Source organism: Saprolegnia diclina (genome assembly GCF_000281045.1).
Source record: "Saprolegnia diclina VS20 unplaced genomic scaffold supercont1.38, whole genome shotgun sequence".
NCBI lineage: Eukaryota > Oomycota > Saprolegniomycetes > Saprolegniales > Saprolegniaceae > Saprolegnia > Saprolegnia diclina.
In genome coordinates, this window is record NW_008246105.1 from 355,765 (window position 1) to 372,911 (window position 17,147).

At 59.8% G+C, this 17,147-nt stretch overlaps 4 protein-coding genes across 4 annotated transcripts; 2 read left to right on the forward strand and 2 right to left on the reverse strand.

The window, feature by feature from the left end:
- Window positions 1–1,059: 1,059 nt before the first annotated feature.
- Window positions 1,060–1,700, reverse strand: SDRG_10968 (hypothetical protein). The gene has a single exon (XM_008616985.1). The coding sequence runs from the start codon at window positions 1,622–1,624 to the stop codon at window positions 1,160–1,162; it is 465 nt and encodes a 154-aa protein (XP_008615207.1). The 5' UTR covers window positions 1,625–1,700; the 3' UTR covers window positions 1,060–1,159.
- Window positions 1,701–3,342: 1,642 nt separating this feature from the next.
- On the reverse strand, window positions 3,343–12,924 carry SDRG_10969 (hypothetical protein; the record flags this gene model as incomplete). The annotated part of the gene is made up of 18 exons (XM_008616986.1): window positions 3,343–3,680; window positions 3,723–3,965; window positions 4,019–4,255; window positions 4,304–4,553; window positions 4,604–4,743; window positions 4,785–5,853; window positions 5,903–7,590; window positions 7,643–8,074; window positions 8,121–8,742; window positions 8,784–9,019; window positions 9,077–9,740; window positions 9,784–10,063; window positions 10,108–10,668; window positions 10,713–11,367; window positions 11,412–11,645; window positions 11,692–11,953; window positions 12,008–12,519; window positions 12,571–12,924. 18 exons carry the CDS (start codon window positions 12,922–12,924, stop codon window positions 3,396–3,398), a joined length of 8,724 nt encoding a protein of 2,907 aa, XP_008615208.1. The 3' UTR covers window positions 3,343–3,395.
- A 674-nt stretch (window positions 12,925–13,598) lies between these two features.
- Window positions 13,599–16,084, forward strand: SDRG_10970 (hypothetical protein; the record flags this gene model as incomplete). Its single annotated transcript, XM_008616987.1, has 10 exons — window positions 13,599–13,908; window positions 13,955–14,309; window positions 14,354–14,551; window positions 14,598–14,967; window positions 15,014–15,235; window positions 15,290–15,341; window positions 15,391–15,470; window positions 15,515–15,631; window positions 15,679–15,733; window positions 15,785–16,084. 10 exons carry the CDS (start codon window positions 13,599–13,601, stop codon window positions 16,045–16,047), a joined length of 2,022 nt encoding a protein of 673 aa, XP_008615209.1. The 3' UTR covers window positions 16,048–16,084.
- A 104-nt stretch (window positions 16,085–16,188) lies between these two features.
- SDRG_10971 (hypothetical protein) lies at window positions 16,189–17,143 on the forward strand. Its single transcript, XM_008616988.1, has 3 exons — window positions 16,189–16,524; window positions 16,570–16,703; window positions 16,746–17,143. Exons 1-3 carry the CDS (start codon window positions 16,212–16,214, stop codon window positions 17,076–17,078), a joined length of 780 nt encoding a protein of 259 aa, XP_008615210.1. The 5' UTR covers window positions 16,189–16,211; the 3' UTR covers window positions 17,079–17,143.
- The last annotated feature ends 4 nt before the right edge of the window (window positions 17,144–17,147 follow it).

The following is a 17,147-nucleotide window of genomic DNA, read 5'->3' on the forward strand; positions in this document are numbered from 1 at the left end:
CTATCGACTGTCGACGGTGAAAATCGTGTGCCCGAGGTCCTTCTTTTGTCACGCATTCAAAAGCCACAGGACGTTGGCTCACCAGGTAAGCTCTTGTCAATGCCGAGGATCGCTATGTCCTCATGTACAGCATGTAATTGCTATGGTCTACGTCGTCGAGGACCGCAGACACATCGAGCACGACCGGTGAGGTACCAGTAACGCTTTGAGCAGCGTCGCAGCCATCGCGCACCGGCGCAGAAGAGGGTCGCGGGGTTGTCGCTCCAGCACTGGATGGTAGCTCCCGACGTCGGGGCAGCTCAGACCTCAGCCATCGGTGCTGTAGCGGTAGAAAGGTCACTGCTTACGTTGGTCGTTTATGCGCACTGAGCGCTGTAATCGATCTGCCCGGACAAACGGCTTCAACGACAACCCGCTGCGAACGTCTGTCGCCTCATATCTGTTGCTGGATCCAGGTAGCAAGCAATCGGCATGGCTCGCTGTACCCGCTTGCATCGGTTGCACCGTCTTGTCTCGAATGAAGATCCGCGAGAGAGATGATCGTGCGCTGCGCCTTTTTCCTTGGTCGGACACGCGCGTCTGGCAGCTTGTTTGTCAGCCTCAATGGCGCGACGTCGAAGATTTTCCGAGCCGATCGCGCACAGTACACGTCCAAGCGCGAGACGAATAGCCCGACTGGTGATGAGCACATCAAAGCACATATTGGGAAGTTACGGTAACGTCAAAATTCATGACAAAGTGGACCACAGTGTCCCACTCGGTTCCTGTCTCCAGCTTCTTGTGCGCCGTGGTAGGATAGCAAGTACGAGGCTCCAAGTTTCACTCTGGTCACAACGTCCAAGCGGCTCGGTCGTGGTGTTGGTCCACGCACAGGAAAATGAGTTGCGACAGGGCGTCGTGATAACACATACAGCCCTCATGCACGTCGTGAGATGTTTGTGAGATTGCACACTGCACGCGCCTCTTTCTGCACGGTGAAGCGTCCTGTGAGTTGTATGTTGAAGTTGACTGGGCCGCCATGGGCCCCCTTCTGTGGCGGAGGCGGTGTGGTCGTGTGCATGAAGCACTCGGGGAATAAGTATGGTTTCTTACGATGACCGCGGTCGGCGGCCAAGCGAGAGAATAATAATAAATACTATGACTAACACTACGATCGCGTCTACTCTTCCTTCTTGCTCTCCGTGATCGGACGCAGCGGGTACTCGTTCCAGCGCGGGCGGCGCTTGTTGCGCACCATGTGCATCGTCATCGGGATCATCTTGCCCGACACGAGTGCGGACGTCGCGCGGGTCTCCTTGTAGCAGTCGGGGATCTCGACCACCGGGTGGTGCTTCTTCATGAGCGTGTTGAGCTTGCGCACAAACTTGTTTTGGTCGCCGTGGACAAGAATGTCGTGTTGGATCAAGAGCTCCTTGAAGAGACGCAGCTTGGTGTCAATGTCGTCGTCCGACGAGTCGGAGAACGAGTTGGACTTGTGCGGCACGCGGGGGCTCATTTCACTCTCGCTCGCCGTCTCGTCGTGGTCCATCGGGACCGAGAGGGCCTTCTTGCGGCCAAAGAGCTTGCCCTTGGGCTTTTGCTCGTCGACGTCGTGACGGAAGATCTTCTTGAGGTTGATGCCCATGGCGGTGTGCACTTTGGTGAAGTGGGCGAATCGGGAAATGGTTCTGGCAACTGACGGCCGCAGCGATGCATAAAAGAGATGGGTGGTGATGTTTGTGCAGCACAACTCGAAGCTGCTGCATGCGACATGCACTGGCGCGTCTAGGTTCCTTGTCACATTTTTTCGAATCTCGCACAGCAATTAGCCAAAATAGAATGACCACGCAGTCTATTTGGCCAATGAAATTGCTGCTGTCGCCGGCGTGGCCAAGGCATACAAATTCCAAGAGAGTCGTGCAGCCACCAAATGGCGCCCGTCCAGCGCGCGCGCCAATGACGCAAACTGCACATCCCCATTTTATCTTGCAAAATGTATTGGACGCCCGCGACCGAATCTGGCCCCGTCGACGGTACACGCGACACCTTTTGTCCCAACCCTTTTTCCCACTTTATCCCAGACCGTTTGTTTTGCCCCATCCCTTCCCAATACAGGAAGGACTTGGTTCGCGAGTAAATCCCATTTCGGGCGAGCAATTGCCCACGAAGGGTGAAGGTGATGGAAGATTCTCCTGGCATATCAGAAGGTGAGTATACCATACAAGACGAGGGCTGCTCTTGGCGTTACTTCAACAAGTGCAAAGATCAAGTAGGGCCGATTACACCCCCTTCTGCGCACGGCACCAGCAGTGTGGTACTGGTACTGTACTTCAATGTGGCAGTCGCAGTCGATGAAGCCGTCAAGGGCCAACAAAGCTTTGGCAAAACGCAGGAGACAGCAGCAAACGCGGTGAGCGAGCACACTGACAGCGCCCAGCCACCCGTTGAGCCCTTGGCAGTAACACCAGGCGGAGCCTCGCCTTTGCGGAAACTGGACTTCCACGTGGCGTCCTGCAACGTGGACAGTGACACGGTGTCTGGTTGTTGGCGCAGCGCCAAAGAGCGGTGCGCTCGGCGCGGAAGTGATGGAGGAAAGACAATAGAGGTCGCTCTCTTCAAGCACGTCGCATTCGACGATGGACGAGAAGCTTCTTTGGGCGCCGGGCGATGCCAGAGTGACACAAAAGGACAGTTTGACCATGATCACCACAAGCCATTAAGCGGCCATTGCGCTGCAACGCGTGCGCCAAGGCACGCAGACCAGGTACTTGAAATGATGTACGCGCTACCGGGCTCACGTTAGGCCCTTTTGAGCCAAAACCGAGCAAGGAGTCGATTTACCGTGCGTGAACCTTGGATGTGGATGCACCGTGTCGTTTTTAGCTGCAAGTGCGCATCCTGGCGGTGGTTGATCGAAGCGCCAGCTGGACGCTCGATCTCCTTCGATCCCCTTCGGAGAGGAGAGCGTACTTGGTTGTCGAACGACCTGCGTCACTTGCCCGAGCCGGGTGCAAGTTTGAACTTGCAAAAGTCTCTCACTGAGAGACTTTTCGGAACCTGGATTGCAGTCAAATGGAGGCTGAATGGTCCTCGCCACGCTGTCCATCGTGCTGCAAACGGAGCACGGCAAGGATCTTTTGGTAGAAAGAGCTACCGGTAGGGTAGTTTGAGATCGGCGCTTCTATCGACCCAAAGTCTTCTGGGTTTAATCAATGGACACCTTGGTTCCCCATTGTCAGTGTCACTAGGCTCTTCATACAATCATAGTATCGCCACCTCACAGTCGCAAGGTGCCTTTGCTCAACAAGCGCTGAATGCCGCCCCTTTTTCACCGTGTTGTATTTCGAACCAAACGCATAGCTGTAGGCGTCGGTGGACCAGATGTATGTACACATTTTCACAATTACATAGTCGACTTAGGATTTACGGGACGACTTGAAGAGCTTTCGCCGCGCGTTCGGCGGGCTAGTCTTTTTGGCGCTGCTCAGCGTCGACTTTGCCGGCACAAAGATCTTGGCCTCGCCCGTCGGCGCCTTGTACTCGGGGTGTGTGCCCTTGACGTTGAACGTCCATTGCATCTCGTCCGTGAGGATCACGAGCTGGCCCGAGCACATCTTGCCATAGCCCGTCGGCGTAAACGCAATCGAAAACGACGTGCCTTCGGTCCCATACGGCGCCAAGATGCCCTCCACCGGGTAGACCTAGTCGTTTTGTCGATACCATCCTGACATTCGGTCTCGCACCGTGAACGCCTGGGACGAGCCCGCCGTGAACTCGGCCTGGAACGGCGCGGGCTCGCGGAACTGGTTGGTGAGCTTGAACGCGACCGAAGACGTCTGGTTGAGCGCCGACTCGATCGTGAGCATGTCATCCACCACCGGGTCGGACGCGTCCAAGTGCACGTCAAAGCGCCACATGCCGCCAGAGCGCTTCTTGACAATGAGCCCGACGGCGAGGCGAATGGGTTTGAGCGGATCGAACCGCACCTACCGCGACACCACGTCCGTTTATATAAAGACAACTTGTCTTCGAAGCGTACAAGGTAGACGAGCGGGTCCGTGACATTCGCGATGCGGTCCACGACCGGCGTCACTTTGAGCGTGCGCTCGACGACCCGCGCATGGGGCTCGGGAATGTCCCACTCGACCGTAAAGCGCTCGTCTGGCGACACCTTTTCGAGCGCCAGCAGCTCCAGCGACAGCGTCTTCTCGACCGACTCGCGCGCGCGACACACAAACGAGTAGGCTTTGGGGTGCACGGGCGCGGCCGCAATGCCCTAGAGTTAGTGTATCAAGTTTGTATCAACCAGCTCGAAGGATGGTACGCGGATCGGATAGACCCACTCGAGCTCCGTGTCGCCTTTGATGATGATGTGCGCGCCGGCCTCGGACACGTACTTGGGCAAGAACGAGATGGGCACTTGCAGCGTGCCAAAGCCCTCGAGGAGCACATGGGGCTTCTTGAGGAGGATGTCAAACACGGGCGGCCGCACGGGGGCCGGCGGGCGGTGTCGCTGGCGGCTCGGATTCGCCGTCGTGCCGGCAACGCTGTTGCTCGTGCTCGGCACCTTGTCACTACTCCACCATCCTCGTTGAAGAAGAGTGAGTATACGCAGCGAGTTGACCTTTTCGTTACGAGCGGTGGGTTGCCATCATCGATCGTCGGGTCGAGCTGCACCATGGTGACTTCAACGGTGAGCGCGTCAGGGAACGGGTTACGAAAAGCAAAGAGCGAGCTCGCGGCTTCGCCAACGGTCGCGTGCACCTACAGTCCGCTCGTCTTTGCCTCTCTTCCCACACCCGTACCAGCGTCGTCTTCATCAAGCTCGGCGGCTTGCCTTTGCCCTGGACCATGTACTCCCACGCACCAACGTCCGGGTTGCGGAACGTAATGTCAGCGCACTCAAACTCCGAGAGACTCGACGGCGTGTAGTCGAGGATCGCCGTGTATGTACTAAACGGCTTGACGACGATGTCCATGTCGCGGATGCGGTAGTTGCGCGTGTTGCTCAGTTGCACATCGAGCGAGAACGTACTGTCCATGGGGTTGACGATCGAAATCGGCTGCGAACACACGTCGCCGACCGCGCACGACATGTCTTCGAGCTGCGTCGGCGGCGCAGGCGTCGCGTGAAGCGCGAGCACATAGGAAAATTCGCCCACGTCTTCGTTCGTAAAGCCGATGGACCCGACAGTGCTGCCGGCGACGAGCGGGCAGTAGAGCAGCTGGTAGATGCCCGTCTCTTCCGCGTCCAAGCGAAACTCGCTCGGGCCGTAGAGACCCGCGCCGACAAGGCGAATCGTGAACGTCACGGCGTGCGAGAGCGGATTCTGGAGGCTGATCTCCATACCGACGGCGGACCGGACAGCCGCGTGCATCTCGAGCGTCGCCTCGGGCTCGGGCGCCGCGACGCTCGCTTCGATCGTGTACCACGAGTACTCGCCCGTGCGGGTGTTGGTAAACGTGATGCTGCCAAAGTACGAACCACCGAGGAGCGGGCTAAAGAGAAGCTTGTACTGCGCAGTCGAGTTGGGGCCGTCGAGGACGATGGTCGGAGCCCCCCCGACGTACGGCAGGTCCGATTCGACGCTGAACGATGTCGGCCCTGGCGGGTCGTACCGATACGTCTGCACGTCAAACTCGTGCGCGACGCTTTGCCGCGCGACGCACGAAAGCACAACGTGCTGCACCGCGAGGGGCTCTTCGCCGACACCCCCGAGCATAAACTCGAACGATTGCTCCGTCTTGGGATTGGTGAGGACAAGGCTGCCATTCTCGGTCACGAGCCACTGCGGCTTGAAGATGAGCGCAAAGTTGGCGGTCTTGCCTGCTGGCACGACAAGCGTCGACGCGCCGGAGAAGACGCCTTGGGTCCTACGAGCTCCCATATCGATTCAGGAAGAAGCGGGAATCTTGGGTGTACCCGCTGAGCGTCGCGCGGAGGGTCCATGCTTCGTCCGTCGGGTTGATAATTGGGATCTCTTGGGTAATGGTCTGTCGCGCCGGAGCGGAAAATTCGAGCGTCGTCTTGACGCCGGCGTCGTTGACTTTGGCGAGAATCTCGTAGACGCGGATGTCGCTGCCGCAGTTGGCCGTCGACCGGAGGAGGAGCTTGCACGCGTAGAGGCCGGCGCCGCGCGGCTGAAAGTCGAACGCCACTGAATTGAGCGACGGGTGCGGCAGCGTTCCGGCGCTGTTGCGGGGCGTGCTGAGCTTGGCTTGGGCCGGCGTCGCGGCGGCGTTGGCGGCCGTATTGCTGCTGGCGCGCTTTTCGTTCTCGAGCGCGCTGTTGCTCGCCGGCTTGAGCACAATGTCGGTGGACGAGAGCACGTAGTAGGGCGAGTTGACTTCAATGTGAAAGTTGGTGTGGTGTGCGTCCTCGCACTTCTTGAGCGACTCGCGTAGCTTGGCCTTGAGAATGCCCTGGAAGCGGTCGATGATGCACGCCACCGCCTTGGTCAGGAGTGGGTTCTTGGCCGGCACAGTGAGCTCCTTGAGCAAATGCGGCTTGTTCTCGCAAGTAAACTCGAGGGTCTCGAGCACGGGCGGCAAGTGGGCGGTGCACTGGACTTCGTACATGAACTCGCCGACGTTCTCATCGAGGAAGAGCAGCTGGCATTTGTACGTGCCGGGCTGCAGCGGAATGAACTCGACTTTGATGGACGTGGATGCGTCTTTTCGAATCGCAATCGTGTCGGTGGTCACTTCGGGGAGGAAGAACGGCAGCTGTGCGTCCATGCAGCCGTCGTCGCTGCTCATTTTCGAGAGGATCGTGGTCGCGCTCGCATCGTGGCGGGCCGGCGCTTGCTGCAGCACCGAGAGCTTGTAGACGCCGTTGACAGGAAACTGATTCTCAATCACGATCTCTTCGAGCTTGCGGTCGTACAACGTCGTGTCAAACTGGTAGACGCGGACCGGCTTCCTCGAGTAAATGTTGGACTCGAGCAAAAACACCATGGTCGCTGCGCAGGACGGACCGTCGCGCACGGACCGGAACGTCAAGCGAGCAGTCACCGTGCGGGTAAACTTGGGCTTGAGGTCCACGACGAACGTCGCGCTCTTCTCTGGCTCGAGCGTGAGGGTGTGGGCGGAAATGCTAAACTCGCGCACTTGGCCTTCGAGAAAGACGTCGTACACGATGGTCTTCTTGCTCGGGTTCTTGAGCTCAATGCTCTTGGTGATCGTTTGGCCCAAAATGCCCTTGAACTCGATCGTGGTTTTCGGGATGAACTGCGGCACGTTCTGGTACAGGTGCAAGACGAGCAAGACCGTCGACGGCAGCGAGAGCGAGCAGAGGAGGTCGGGCGCGAGGCCGTAGTCCAAGCCCAGGAGACTGAGCGCGTTGCGCAACGACGACGCGTTCTCGAGCACGTGCTCGGGCGTCGTTGGGTTGCGGTGGAAGCCGTAGAGAGGCCCGGCCTCGGCGGCCAGCGACGGTACGTGCGATATAAGAACGTAGGACAGAACGACGCAGTCGCGGAGGTCGGTCTCCAAGTCGACAATGAGCCGGGGCTCGGACACGGTGGCCGCGCGCTTGGCGTGGTGGAGCAGCCACTGGATGAGCACCATCTCGGATTCGCTGTAGACATTGCTTTTCGTGCAGTCGCGCGTCTAGATTATCGCATGCGAATTCATACTAGCGTTACAAGTGGCGTCGGTGTACCATGACGGCGAGCGGCTTGAGCGCCGTCGCGGCCTCAATGCCCGGGAGGTTCTGGAACGACTTCATCGAGATCCGAAAGAGCACAAAGCACTTGATAACTTGATAGACGATTTTGAGCCACACGTGGACGCTGACGCGGGCATAGTCCTTCTCGAGCGTCGCCCGGCGGTTGATGCTCGAGTGCGCCGAGTGCGTCGACCCGTCGTCTTCCATCCAGCGAATGTACATGTCTTGGTCGAGGAGCTGCTCGGGACGAAGGTCGTTCAGGAGCGCGCCGTAGCTCTTGAGGAACCGGAGCAGCTCCGTGTACTGGCCCATGAGCTGCTGCAACTGCTCTTTCTTGAGCCCCGAGACACTCTTGAGTCGCCCGGGCACGCTTTTGCCACATACAACGTCGAGCATCTCGTAGACGGGCCGGCCGGCCGCCGAGACCTACAGTTGTCGTTGGGACACGTTCTTTCACACGACAATACTGTACAATGTCATGCGGAAACGACACGATCGGGGTCTTGAGAATGTTCATGTTGAGCCATTTCACGAGGAGCGTGATTTCTTCCGGGCGGAGCTCGTGCAACGACGGCGCATGGTACAGCTTCCCACTCACGTCCACGTACCCTCCGGGGGCGGGGGCCGTGTCGCCGACGGGGGCGGCGGAGACGCCTTTGACAGCGCGCTTCTTGCTCACGGCGGGCGTCACTTGTCGCTTCATCGGACTCACCGGCTCTTTGAGCGGCGCGGCGGCAGCGGCCGTGCGCTTGGCGAGTAGTTTGAGTTGCGTTTTTTCGAGAAAGTAGATGGGGTGACGCGCCTCCATGTCCGTGTAGAAGACGTACTCGGCGCGGTGCGCGTCGATAAACGCGGCGTTGGTGAGCACGCAGTTGTCGGTCGAACCGCTCAGCGCCAGGTCAAACTCGTTTCCTTCGGCGTCAAAGAACTCGAGCTTGGCGTTGAACGCGATCGACTTGAGACTGCAAAACGACACGTCGACCTGAATGCGCGGGTTGGCGATCCCGATCGCCTTGCCGTCCGGAAACGTCACGGTGATGGGCACGCGGTTGAGGTCGATCGGAAGCCGATAGCTCAGGTCCAAGTTGTCATACCTACCACACGGATTTGTATCAATCTTTCAAAAGATATGTACCCGGTGCTGGTCACGAAGAAGGACGCCGACGACGCGACACCGAGCGGGACGGGCGGCAAGTCGATGCGCGGCACCGAGAAGCTCAGGTGCGGGTGGATGCCTTGACCGACCATCGTCAGCGTCAAGTAGGGTAAATCGTCCAGAAGCACGGGAATGTCGGCCGTGTACGCCTCGGCTTCGACCGGAAGAAAGCTGGCGCGCACGGTGCACTTGTCGCCGGCCGCGAGCTCGCCCGACTAGCCAGTGCCGCATCGCAAGAGTCCCTCAAAGAAGCGGCATATGCAAATACGTACCGACGGCGCAATGTGAAACACCGAGGGACTTGACCGCATGAGAGTCGTCAGGTCCATGTGCCATTTGATCGTGTTCGGGTCGTCGTTGGTTAAAACGAGCGACACCGAATACGGAATCTTGCGCGCATTGTCGGTCGCGACCACGCGCTTCTCAAAGTCGAGCGTCGTCGAAGAGAAGAGCAGCCGCGGCTTGAGCCCTGTGGCCGTCACGACGCGGTCGAACGGGTCGCTGCGCACTAAGAGGCCTTCGAATTGCATCGGAAACGGAAACGCGTGCGACGCTATGACGTCGGGCAGAAACGTGAGCTCGAGCGCCACGGACGCCTCCGGTGGCAGCACGAGGCGCCAGTTGCGCGTCGGCGTCGCGTCAGATAGTGGGTCGAGCGGCCCAAACACGCCATGGACGTCGTCAATGCTCGGGTTGAGCGACTGGGGCATCACGACGTTGAACTCGGGCGTCTTCTCAAACAGGAGCTCGAGATGCGCTGGTACGAGGCTGCGGTTCGCGAGTTGGAGCGCCCTCGTTGCGTGCACGCCCAGCGTGAGCCCGCCAAACGCAAAGCTCTCGAGCGGCGACTCAAACTCAACCTTGGGTACGACAACGTCGGCTGAAATCGGTATCCGAATCGTGCGGCCACCGCGAATACGAACGACGAGGTTGACGCTACTGCCACGTCAGACGCTACTGTACAGCAACAGCAAATTACTTTTCAAGGACGAGCGGCCGGCGCACGTCGAGGCCCAAGAGGAGCTCGGTCGTGTCGGACGGGAGGAGACAGGCTTCTGCTGGCTTGATGCTCACGCCGTTGGTCGCAGGTTCAACCTCCGCATAGTAGACTGTCGGCGCGACCGCGTTTTGGTTGAGGAGCAGCAGTCGCTTCTCCTTGGGAATGCCCGCGGTCGTCGCGCCAAAGTCGATTTTCTTGTCTTTGATGACGCACTTTGGCTCTGGGAGGTGTCCAACGCAGTGAATTTGGTTGGTTTTGCCTACCGACAAGTCAGCGACCTCGAAGGAACGGTGTTGAATCTACCGCCGTCGACAAGGACGCAGAGGGTGGCTTGATTCGGGACGCCAAAGCGCGGCGCAAACGTGACGCGGACGCTCGCCGTGCCCCCGGCGGCGATCGCGCCGGCGACGGGGGTGACTTCAAACGCGCACTGGTCGGCGGCCTCGGGCACCCAGCGGTAGTGCGCTTCCGAGTTGCCAGGGTTCTTGACCTGCACCGTCGACGAGACCGTGGGCGAGAGGTCGGATGCGTCAAAGGCAAATTCGAGGACAGGTGTCGAGAGCTCGACGCAGATCGGGACGACTTCGGCCACAATGAGCAGTTTGAACGAGTGCTGGCCGTTGACCGAGTACTGGACGTACTTTTGAAACACCTGCTCGGCGCGCGAGAAGAAGGTCAAGTCAAAGCCCGCGACGGCGCCGGCCGGGACCACTTGGCTCATCGGCGATGTTTGGTGGAGCTCTTCGTGGTCGTTGTTGAAGTGCAGGGCCACGAGAATGTTGTGCGGCAGGTCGTTCGTGACGCTAAATGATTTCTTCGAGACCGAGTGGACGCACACAAGGCCAAAATGAATCGTTTTCGGACCTAATGCGATAGTTATAGGGCTGGAAGAGGCTATAGAATCGTACCCGCGACAATGAGCTTGAGCTGCTCGGACGTCAACGTCGTCGCACAGTCCTTGACTTCAGCCTGCGTCACGGGTGCCGCCTTGAACTTGCGCTTGATGAGTTTGTTTTCGTCAAACGCGGGGTTGGCGGCCGCGACGCCGCGCCGACTGTTCTGCTCCGACTGCATCCACAGCGGTTCCGTGGCTTTGGGCAGCGGCAGATCCGGACCTTTGAGCCCGCCCTGGGGCGCCATGTCCAAGTCGGCAGCGTTCTGGTTGCTCGGTGCTGGCACGCTCTTGGCGAACCGGTCGTGCCGGAACTGCGTCAGTAGCTGGTTGTATGCATCGCGGTGGTGCGCGCGGTCGGCCAGTTCGTTGACGCAGTACGTCAAGTGGGTGTTGTTGGTGCCTTGAAACTCAAATTCGTCGACGGCCGCCGTGCCTTCTTTGGCGGCCACCTCGTACGGCGGCACGCGCTGGAACGACTTGGTCGGTTGCGTCTTCTGGAGCTTGACGTCGTCGTGCGTCATAAAGTTGAATTTCGGCCGAAAGTCCTGCGGCAGCGCATCCGGGCCACCGACCAGCGTCTTCGTCTTGGGCCCCATCGACGTCGCTGCGCCCGACACTGGAATCGGAATGTGGATCGACCCGTTTTGGATGCTCAGATCCAGTGCATTCTACGTCTATAGTCCAAACGGGGTAGAGACATGGAATTATGTACGCGGAAGCGGCCGAGCTGCGACGGCACAAAGCTCACGATGAGACTTTGCGACTGGAGCACATCGAGGCGACCGCGACTTGGCTGGACGCTGAAGTGCGCGAGCTTGGCGATCGCAAAGACGACGGGGAGCGTCGCTTGGTTCTTGACGCTCAAGAGCATGTCGACGCGCGCCCCGGCGGCACACTCGCCAAAGTCAAAGCACTCGGGCGAAATCGACACGTGCGGCGTCACCGCCTACGCCAGCGCGTCATCCATGCAACACTGGCCTTCGTATTCGTACCGTGCCCGAGATTTCAATTGTGATGTTTTGGTTGAGCTCGGCGCACTCGACGGACGCAAACGCGCGAAGTGGCCGCCCCTGCGCTTCGAGCGGGTTGTTCTCGGCCGCCAACGACGGACGCCGCAGTCGCTGCGAGAGCAGCATGCTCGGCTTGTACACGAACGACAAGAGCACGTGGCCATACGGCGGGATGTAGCCCTCGGCCGGCATCGCCGTGAGCTCCTTCTTCTTTTCCTCATAGTCGCCGCCGTCGTCTTCGGGGCTCGCACTACATGACTCTCGTCACCTCCTACACTAGAGGTGGGAGCTATCGTACATTTCATCGCCGGCTCGGAAAGGCCGGCCCGTGAGCGAGATGCCCGTCTGAAACCCCACCGGTTGTGGACCGTTGTTGCGCAAGACCGTGTCGATCTGGCGCGTCTCGCCCGTGTAGAGCATGCCAAAGGGCAGCATCTTGACAGGTTCGTGGACGAGACCGTCGCTGCTCGGAAACACGAGCTCCATCGTATGCTCCACGACGGTGGCGCTAATGTCGAGGAGCGCCTGCTTGCGGCCTTCGGTGATGCGGATCATCGCAATCGTGCGAAAGCTGCCGAGGTCCCGCGCCTGGAAGTCGACCTTGAGCTTCGCCTCGCACTGCGCGGGGATGACGCCGGCTTTCGGCGTGATGGTCAATGGCAGCCCGGCTTCGGTCTCGATTGAAAAGTGGGCTTCGCGCGCGCCGACGTTGGCGATGTTGACGTACTTGGCCGTGCGCTGGGATAAGACCACCATGCCGAGATCGATGAGCGAGTCGAAGCGCAGCGCGGGCGACGGCCGGCGCGCCACCTACAACACTGCAATATGAGCGCATGGAAACGGCAAAGTGAGAAAGGCCACCAAGGGAATCTCGATCGGCGCGCTGTTTTCAACGAGGATGAGCAGCTTGTCGTGGAGGTCGTCGTCGCAACTCTCGGGCAGCGCTTCGAGAAGGAACGACACGTCAAACTTGATGGCGAGGCCCGGCGACAGCGTCCGCGTCGGGTTGGCCACGAGCGCCAAGTCTTGCTGGTCCAGAAGCACGCGAAAATGGCGCGAGGCTGGCCGCGTGAGCCGGAAGCGCACCGAGTACCGGCTCGTGTTCTGGACGCTCAGCGCCACGAGGTAGCATGTCATGGCCTCGACGTTGGTAAACTCGATCGACGTCGGCGCGACTGTGACCATCGCCGCCCGCGACGCCGAGAGCGCTAGCATCGCACCCAAGAAGATACTGCGTCGCTTCACAAGCCGGCTCGTATCCGGATGCGAACCCCACGTGCGCGCACTTGCTCGCACATCCGGATCCGAACCCCAGACGCGCGCACGGGCATGCAAAGATCGCTCACGTTGCCTCGGTGGACCAATGACCGACCGCCGCGTCAGCGCGACCACTGCATGCACGTGACAAGGGCCAATGCCAATCGACGTCAACCACTTCAACGTCGCCTCTCTAGCGACTTACGCGCACCGGAAGCGCGCGCGTCCGAGCGACCACGCGTTATGAGCTAGAGCGGGCGAACGACCACAAGCATCAAGCCATGGCCTGGCGTGAGGACAGGGGCCACCACCGCCGTCTGCCACGAGCGAGGTGCTAGCCGATCCTTTGGCAGCTACCGTACCCCAAGCCTTTCTGCACCCTGCAACGCAGCTGTTGTAGCTACTGCAGCAGTAGGTCCACGGCCATGATGGGCTCCGGGCCATGCATCTCGGTTGGACGAAGCTGTGGCGCGCGGCGAGCAATCATCTGGTAGCTTGAGGTGCACGGTAACGAATGCGCAATCGGATTGGCTGAAAAGCAAAGATCGCGCGAATGTGATTGGCTCTGTGTATCCGGAAACAGGTTGCATCCGCGGTGGGAGCCATTTGCATCTTTGCGTGGCCAAGGAAAGATGGGGAAGATCATCGACCGGCTCTTGGAGCTGGAGAAGACGGGGACGCCGAGCGTGAGCTTCGAGTTCTTCCCGGCCAAGACGGAAGATGGCGTCTTCAACCTCCTCAACCGCGTCGAGGAGATGGGCTTCCAGCTGCAGCCGACCTTTGTGACCTTGACGTGGCGCAGCGGCTTCAAGGACGAGAAGCTCTGGCTCAAGATCGGCGCGCACATCCAGAACGAGTTCAAGATCGACGTGCTCATGCACTTGACGTGCCACTTGCCGCAGGACCAGCTCCGTGTCATCTTGCAGAACGCACGCAACGCCGGTACGCGACCTCGTCATGGCCGACCATTTGTGATGGCACATTGTAGGCATTCGCAACATCTTGGCCTTGCGCGGTGACCCGCCGATCGGCGCCGAGCGCTGGAAGGCTGTGCCCGGCGGCTTCCGCAACGCGGTCGAGCTCATTCGGTTCATCCGCCAAGAGCACGGCGACTACTTTTGCGTTGCAGCCGCGGGCTACTCGGAGGTGCACACGGAGGCGTGGAACAACCCCAACTTGCCGCCGTCCGACCAAGTGCGCAACCTCGACATGCTGCGCCTCAAGGAAAAGCAAGACGCGGGCGCAGACTTTATCATCACCCAGTTCTTCTTTGACGTCGACAAGCTCTCGCAGTGGATTCGCGACTGCCGCGCCGTTGGCATCCGCGTCCCGATCCTGCCAGGGTACGTACTTGTATGCGAGAGGTGGCTCATCGCGACGCGACTAGGTATCTCCCGATTCAAAACTACAATTCGTTCTTGAAGTTCACCAACTGGTGCAAGACAAGCGTACCGGACCACGTGGTGCAGGCGCTCAACTCAATCAAGAACGACGACGCCGCCGTCAAGAAGTATGGCATCCAGCTCGCGATCGAGACGTGCCGCAAGCTCATGAGCCAGCAGCTCTCGCTCCACTTCTACACCATGTACATGCTTGTCCCACGTTATGCCATGGGCTTATCGCGTCGGTAGGAACCTCGCGTCGTCGGTCCGGAGCGTGCTCGAGGGCCTCAACTTGATCCCGCGCCGCCACGAGCGCGACTTGCCCTGGGGTTTGCCCATGCTGCGTCGCAAGGAAGGCTCTGCCGACAAGATTGAGCAAGTCCGCCCGATCTTTTGGTCCAACCGCGCGTCGAGCTACGTGGCGCGCACGTCCGAGTGGGACGACTTCCCGAACGGCCGGTGGGGCGACCGGTCGAGTCCCGCATACGGCGAGCTCTCCGAGTACTACCTCGCGTACAAGCGGCCCAAGGTCGCCCGCGAACGCGTGTGGGGCACGCCGCTCACCGAGCAAGACGTCTGGAGCGTCTTTGTCAAGTTCATCGAAGGCTCCGTCAAGACGGTACTCGCGTCATAAGCTGTACTATGGCGGCTGACAGTGGAGCTAGCTGCCGTGGTGCGAGCAAGGACTCTCGGGCGAAAGTACCATCATCCGCGAAAACTTGCGCTGGATCAACTCGATGGGCTTCCTCACCATCAACTCGCAGCCGCGGATCAACGGCGCGCCGTCCGAGGATCCGAGCGTCGGGTGGGGCGGCAAGGGCGGCTTTGTCTTCCAGAAGGCGTACGTCGAGTTCTTTGTGCCACCGCACCTCATGGAGCGCCTCCTCGTACGTTCCGCACTTGGATTTGCTACATGGAGACTCATGCAGCTCAACATGTAGGTGGCGCTCAAGGACTACCCGAACCTGTCGTACCATGCGTTTAGCGCCAACGGTAGAGCCCTCAACACGTCGTCTCGCGGATGCTCATGTCCAGCTCCTAGGCACCGAATACACGAACGCGCCGGGGCCAAGCGTCACGGCCGTCACGTGGGGCGTCTTCCCGGGCCAGGAAATCATTCAGGTATCGAATCATGACGTCCGGACGGTCACTGGACGGTCATATAGCCAACGGTCGTCGACTCGGCGAGTTTTGCGGCGTGGAAGGACGAAGCGTTCGAGCTCTGGATGAGCCAGTGGGCATCGGCGTATGCTAGCGACAGCGTGTCGCACAGCGTCATCAAGGTCCGTCACCGTCCTCCTCGCAATAAGATCTCATGGCAATGTCATAGGAGGTCTACGAGTCGTATGTGCTCGTCAACATTGTCGACCACGACTACACGAACGGTAGGCATGGCTGTCGTCTGTCATGACGAGAAGTGACGGCGTCCGGCGTAGAGGACAGCGATATCTTCAAGATCTTTGCGCGCGTCATCACCGAAGGGATGACGAAGGACGACCTCCGCGGCCGCGTCCTCGAGCTCGAAGAGAAGAACGAAAAGCTGCACGAGACCGTCGCCAAGCTCAAGATCATCCAGTCCGAAGCCAGTCGCGAGCTCAAGGAAGTGCACCAAGAGCTCTCGGCGTCGCGCGAAGAGAACAACCGCTTGAAGACGCAGCTGCGCGAGCTCCGCGCCCGCGCCGCGCTCTCCGCGATCTAGCAACCGGTGGAGCTCGGACCCCCATTCTCCACGTTGATGATGGCAATCCGTATAACACGCTGTGGTTTTCTTGTCCTCGAAAGATCGCCAAAGCTTCGAATTTTTAGCAAATATTTCGATTTTATAGCTAAAATTTCGAACCGTCGCAATCTGTGAACATCACCATGGCGGACGGTCCACCGCCGCTCTGCGAGATGCCACCGGCACCGAGCGTCATGGACGAGATGATGGCCGCGGCCACGCAGGCCAGAGCGCTCAAGGACGCTGCGAAAGCGGTCGAGGCCAAGCAGCGCGCCACGTCATTCGGTGCGGGCTTGAAGAAGGGCTTCTTTGCGGCCCCGGCCCGTCCCAAGACGACCGCCCCGCCAACGTCCAAGACAGCCGCCAAGCCCGAGATCGAGACGCTACGGCCGACCAAGAAGCATGCGCTCGAGTTTCCCGAGGTCCAGGCAGCGATGCAGGGGCTCGCGACGAACGGTGGGTACTCTGGCACCGCGACAGCAGATCTCATGCCATGCGTAGACTGGATGACGCCCGACTTTATGGACAAGCTCGCCAAGAACCCGAAGCTCTGCGTCGCACTGCAGAACCCTCGGTTCACGACCGCGATTCAAGAACTCTCGACCAACCCGGAGAAGGCCATGGCCAAGTATCAAGTACGCCACTCGATATAGAGAGGATGTGACGCGGCAGCATAGCACGACGCCGACGTCTCGACGATGCTGCGCGACTTTATGCAGTTTATGGGCGCCCATTTCGAGGCCTTGGGCAAGGCCGCTGACGCCGACGCAGCCAAAGCTAGCCAGCGCCACGCTCTCGAAGCCGCAGCCCAGACACCGCAAGAGCAGGCCCAAGTGCAGCGCATCCTGAGCGACCCGGAGCTGCAAGCCATCTTGTCCGACCCCGAGATGCAAGCCGTGCTCCAACGCTGTACGGCGCCCGGCGTCCTCCTTCGCTACCTCCACGACCCGATCGTTGGCCCCAAGATCCGCAAGCTCCAAGCCGCGGGGCTCGTCCAGCTGCACCCGTAAAAACACCGTCAAAATCGATACACTAGCGTGTTTTTGAATGTACGGATACACCATGTTTATCCGGATGAT